Genomic DNA, 6,000 nt, shown 5'->3' with positions numbered 1-6,000 from the left:
ATATTGCCTCTCATAGAAACATAGAATGGATACAGTGCAGAAGAAGGCCATTCAGCCCATCTAGCCTGTGCCAGCTCTTTGTAAGAGCAATCCAGTTAGTCCCATTCCCCCGCTCTTATAGAATCATAAGAGCGGGGGTATGGAACTAACTAAATTGCTCTTCTTCCTACCCAAATGTATCCCTTCACACCTCTCTGCCTTACTGCCTAACAATAGGCGAGCGGCTCCTTTAAGATCAGCGCCCAACCACGTGACCTCGCCCCTTATCCGTGACGTCATTCAATTTAAGCTCAGGACCCCGCTCTGCGGCGGTTTAAAATTTGCCTGAAACGGGCAGTGGTATTTCTTTTATTGTTTAGAACGATCAAAGTCCACTATAAGTGCAAATAAATTCTTATGCGCGACATTTAAAGTTTATTTTATATTAAAATACACATATAGTGTAAAGTTAGGGATGTCACCTTCAAGTAACGGTCGATGATTGGCGCCAAAATTTAAAAGTGTTTGAAGGAGCTCGAGCGGAGGCGGCGGCGCGCTGGTCCTGAGTCTCAGTCTCTCTCTGTGCAGAAAAGGGAGAATTAAATAATAAATTATTTTTTTTTTAAAAAAGTAAAGAAAGATGTACATCAAGTCCATCATCATCGACGGTTTCAAGTCTTACGCGCAGAGGACCGAGATCAACGGCTTCGACCCTCTCTTCAACGCCATCACCGGCCTGAACGGCAGCGGCAAATCCAACATCCTGGACTCCATCTGCTTCCTGCTGGGGATCAGTAACCTGTCCCAGGTGAGGGGAAATCATAGAAAATATATATGGCACAGAAGGAGGCCGAAAATGAGCCACCCAGCCTAATCCCACTCTCCAGCACTGGGTCCCTAGCCCTGTGGGTCACGGCACTTCAGGTGCACATCCAGGTACTTTGTAAATGTGATGAGGGTTTCTGCCTCGACCACCCTCTCAGGCAGTGAGTTCCGGGAGAGGGAGATGATATGGGGGCTTTTCTTAAATTAAAATATAACTAAGATGCCCCCCTGCTTCACCACTCACTCACACTTCAAAACAAAAATCTAACAAGTGTCTCTTCCCCCCCCCCCTCCCATCTCTTCTTTTAAAGGGGGTGTAGGAACACAGAGCCCTTGCGGGGGCGTTTACGTACACAAATCTTTTGACGGTGGCAGGGACAAGTTGAGAAGGCTGTTAAAAAGGCAGTGGCAGCATAGATACAAAATTGGTTAAGTGACAGGGAACGGTAGTGGGGAACGGTTGTTTTTCGGACTGGAGGGAGATGTACAGTGGTTTTCCCCAGGGGTCGGTGCTAGGACCGCTGCTTTTTTTTTTGATCTCTATTAACGACTTGGACTTGGGTGTACAGGGCACAATTTCAAAATTTGCAGATGACACAAAACTTGGGCGTGTAGCAAAAAGTGAGGAGGATAGTAATGGACTTCAAGAGGATATAAACAGGCTGGTGGAATGGGCGGACACGTGGCAGATGAAATTTAACGCAGAGAAGTGCAAAGTGATACATTTTGGCAGGAAGAATGAGGAGAGGCAATATAAACTAAATGGTACAATTCTAAAGAGGGTGCAGGGTCAGAGAGACCTGGGAGTATATGTGCACAAATCTTTGGTGGCAGGACAGGTTGAGAAAGCAGTTAAAAAGCATACAGGATCCTGAGCTTTGTAAATAGAGGCATAGAGTACAAAAGCAAGGAAGTTCTGTTGCACCTTTATAAAACACTGGTTCGATCACAACTGGAGTATTGTGGTATTGTGTCCCATTCTGGGCACTGCACTTTAGAAAGGATGTGAAGGCCTTACAGAGGGTGCAGAAAAGATTTACTAGAATGGTTCTATGGATGAGGGACTTCAGTTACATGGATAGACTGGAGAAGCTGGGGTTCTTCTTCTTAGCGCAGAGAAGGTTGAGAGGTGATTTGGTAGAGTTATTCATAATCATGAAGGGTTTAAAGTAAATAGAGAAACTGTTCCCATTGGCGGAAGAGTCGAGAACCAGAGGATACAGATTTAAGATGATTGGCAAAAGAACCAAAGGTGACATGAGGTAAAACTTCTTTACGCAGCGAGTGGTTATGATCTGGAATGTGCTGACTGAAAGGGTGGTGAAAGCAGATTCAATCATGGCTTTCAACAAGGAATTGGATTCGTACTTGAAGGAAAAAAATTTGCAGGGCTACAGGGAAAGAACGGGGAAGTGGGACTAACTGGTTTGCTCAAAGAGCCGGCATGGGCCGAATGGCCTCTTTCTGTGCCGTAACCATTCTATGACTCTATGGAAACAAAAAAGGCATAGGGGAATCCTTGGCATTGACTACAAAAACAAGGAAGTTATGCCAAACCTTTTATAAATCACTGGTTAGGCCCCAGCTAATAAAAAAACGTAACCACAAAAAAAACAAAGGAAACTTGTAAAATTATAATTATCATCTAGCGTCGACTATGCGCTCCAGTCCCTGCGGTGCCCACTGCCCCAGTGTCACCAACCGAAAACCAAACAAAAGTCTCCTTCCATCCTTTTTTAAAAAGGGGTCACAGCTAATAAAGAACTTAACCACAAAAACCAATGGAAACTTGTAAAAACTTAAATAATTTTAAAGTACTACTGTTATCCACTACACCCTCCAGTCCCTGCAGTGCCCACCGGTCGTGGAAGGCCTCAAGCTTACTGGCGTACACTGCGTGCCCCATCTCTAGGGCCACCTGGGTATGGACAAGACCGCGGAAGAGATGGAGGGCGGTAGTAAACTCTGCATTACCGCAGCCAGGCCTTCCAGCTCAGCAGACTGCAGCATAAAAGCTCCCACTCGCTGCATTAAATCTGCTTTATATAAATATTAAACCCTGCAACAACAAGTTGCATTTATATTTAGCGCCTTTTCACAACCTCAGGACATCCCAAAGTGCTTCACAGCCAATTAATTGATTTTTCTTTGGAAGTGTAGTTGCTGTTGTAATGTAGGAAACACGGCAGCCAGTTTGCGCATAGCAAGCTCCCACAAACAGCAATGAGATAATGACCAGATAATCTGTTTGTCGTCATGTTGGTTGAGGGATAAATATTGGCCAGAATACTGGGGAGAACTTCCCTGCTCTTCTTCAAAATAGTGCCGTGGGATCTTTTACATCCACCTAAGAGGTGGTAGATTTAGAAATTTCTGAAGGAGAGAGGATGTTGGTACTGAGGCTGTGAGGTTTATATCCTGTGGGGTGGGGGTCTTGTAGTATGCCCACCAAGAAATTTTTGACACTTTTTTTCTTTTGGTGTAATTACCAGCATTTTGGAGTGTGCTGTGATTCAGCCTTTAAAGCCAACAATAATTTAATTTTGGGTTGTCAGTAAATTTCAAAATTGTGTTCCCTGTGCCTAAGTCCAAATCATCATATATAGCAGGTACAAAAGTGGACCCATTGCTGACACCTTGGTTATATCGCTCCCAACCCTTCTCCAGTTGGAGCAACAACCATTTAACTCCTTTGTTTTCTGTCCATTGAGCAACTTTCTATCCATGCTGCTACATTTCTTCTTGTACCATGATTTTTCCTAACAAGCTTCTAGTGAGAAACCACATAGAATGCCCCGTGAAAATCCATATACCTTGCATCTGCTACATTCCCTTTATCTGTCCAATTGGTCATTTCTTCAAAATGATCCTCTTGTGATGAAGCCCAGCATCCATTAGCATTTTTGATTGCTTTTTGTACCTGTGAGCTAGCTTTTCATGAACTGTGTACCTGGACACCTCAATCCTATTGTTCACTAACCCCTCTCTTTTCTCTCTCTTCCCCCCCCCCCCCACCACACCCACCCCAGACCTTCCCCATTTAGAGTATATTCCCATCTGCCATTCTTGTGTCCAAAGTGTACTATCTCATGTTTTGTTACTTTAAACTGTACCTGCGATATTTCTGCCCACTCCTTGGATCATTTTCTGCTCTCCATCATTCATTATTCCTTCTAGTTTAGTATAATCTGCAGACTTGAAAACGTACTCCCCTCCCATTCCCAAATACTTGTCATTTATATCTTTCACTGGCTGTCAATCTGAGTATAACTTTTATCCCCATTCCCTGTCTACTACTTAACCAGTTTCCTATTAAAGTTGTGAGGCTATCTTCAATTCCAGGCACCTCAATTTTAGCCAGCAATATCTTTAACAACATCATCCGAAAACACAGCATCAGATTCCACATGTACGCTGACGACACCCGGCTCTACCTCACCACCACCTCTCTCGACTCCTCCACTGTCTCTGATTTGTCATGCTGCTTGTTCGACATCCAGTCTTGGATGAACAGAAATTTCCTCCAATTAAATACTTGGAAGACCGAAGCTATTGCCTTCGGCCCCTGCCTAAATCTTTGTTCCCCAGCCACCAACTCCATCACCCTCCCTGGCCACTGTCTGAGGCTGAACCAGACTGTTTGTAACCTCAGCGTCCTATTTGACCCTGAGCTGAGCTTCTGACCCCATATCCTTTCCAACACCAAGGCAGCCTACTTCCATCTCTGTAATATCTCCTGTCTCTGCCCCTGCCTCGGCCCATCTGCTGTTGAACCCCCCTGTCCATGCTTTTGTTACCTCCAGACTCGAATATTCCAATGCTCTCCTGACCGGCTTCCCATCTTCCACCCTCCATAAATTTCAGCTCATCAAAAGCTTTGCTGCCCGTATCGCAACAAGACCCATTTACCCATCACCCTTGTGTTCACTGACCTATGTTGGTTCCCGGTCCAGCAACACCTCAAATTTAAAATGCTCACCCTTGTGTTCAACTCCCTCCATGACCTTGCTCCACTCTATCTCTGTAGCCACCTCCAGCCCTATAACTTTGAGAACTCTGTGTTCCTCTAATTCCGGCCTCTTGTATATCCCAGATTTTCATCTTCCCATATTGGTGGCCATGCTTCCAGCTGCCTAGGCCCTAAGCTCTGGAATTCCCTCCCTAAATCTCTGCGCCTCTCTGCCTCTCTCCTCCTTTAAGACGCACTTTGAAACCTACCTCTTTGACCAAGCTTTTGACCTGTCCTAATATCTCCTTATGTGGCTTGGTGTCAAATTGTGTTTGATAATGCTTCTGTGAAGCGCCTTGGGATTTTTGTTACGTTAAAGGTGCTATATAAATGCAAGTTATTGTTGTGTAGAGCCTTATCAGATGCTTTTTGAAAGTAACTGGTATCCTCAATGGAAAAGTAATGCCACTTTTCACAGCAGGGGTTAAAGGAAATGATTGTGCAGTAATTTTAAGTTTATAAAGGGCTTAAGTGGTTTATGTATCTACTGCAATGTTTGGTGTATAGTTTAGAAATTATTTGAGTGCTGACCAATAGAGTTTTATGGAAACCAAGGTCATTGACTATGAGCTAATTTTAAGTACTGATTCAACTCTGCTGTTTATTCAGATAGCAATATAAAATTCAAATTAAATGTTTTTGTTTTTCAAAAGGTGTTAATGCTGAAACTTTCATTTCATTTTTGTTTTCTGTTATTAGGTGCGAGCCTCCAACCTTCAGGATTTGGTCTATAAAAATGGACAAGCAGGGATTACAAAAGCCACTGTTTCAATTACCTTCGACAACTTTGACAAAAAGCAAAGTCCTCTGGGCTTTGAGACACACGATGAAATTACAGTCTCTAGACAGGTACTTTTCCAGTGTTTTTATTCTATTTAAAATTCCACATTCTTGAAATTAAAACTTAAAGTTTTTTTTTTCCCACTTTCATCCCGCTCTCTTTCCTCTTCTTTCCCCTCGCCCTCCCCTTCCCTTTTAGGCTTTTGATCTGGAATCTCACCCGTTCTACATTGTCGGGTGGATTCCATAGCACTTGAGCAATAAATAGTTGTGCACAAGTTGCAATTCTCCACTTAGTTTCTGGTTCCCTGATGGTTGGGGAAGGTGCATATAAGCAAACAATTGGGGAACCAGTGACCAGGAGAGTGGTAACCTCTGCTTCCGGAGGAAAGATTTATATTTTCTAC

General features: G+C 43.7%; 1 protein-coding gene across 1 annotated transcript in view; it reads left to right on the top strand.

Moving 5' to 3' along the window:
• Nucleotides 1–418: 418 nt before the first annotated feature.
• Nucleotides 419–6,000, top strand: part of smc2 (structural maintenance of chromosomes 2) — a 54,067-nt gene continuing 48,485 nt past the window's right edge. The window contains exons 1-2 of the mRNA XM_067983575.1: nucleotides 419–787; nucleotides 5,513–5,662. Of these exons, the coding sequence (XP_067839676.1) occupies nucleotides 620–787; nucleotides 5,513–5,662 (318 nt within the window). The 5' untranslated portion in view covers nucleotides 419–619. The remainder of the gene's footprint in view (nucleotides 788–5,512; nucleotides 5,663–6,000) is intronic.

The sequence above is a fragment of the Heptranchias perlo genome, chromosome 4 (assembly GCF_035084215.1).
Source record: "Heptranchias perlo isolate sHepPer1 chromosome 4, sHepPer1.hap1, whole genome shotgun sequence".
Taxonomy (NCBI): Eukaryota; Metazoa; Chordata; class Chondrichthyes; order Hexanchiformes; family Hexanchidae; genus Heptranchias; species Heptranchias perlo.
Note: the sequence above shows the minus strand (reverse complement) of the source record. Positions and strands in the feature narration are given on the sequence as shown.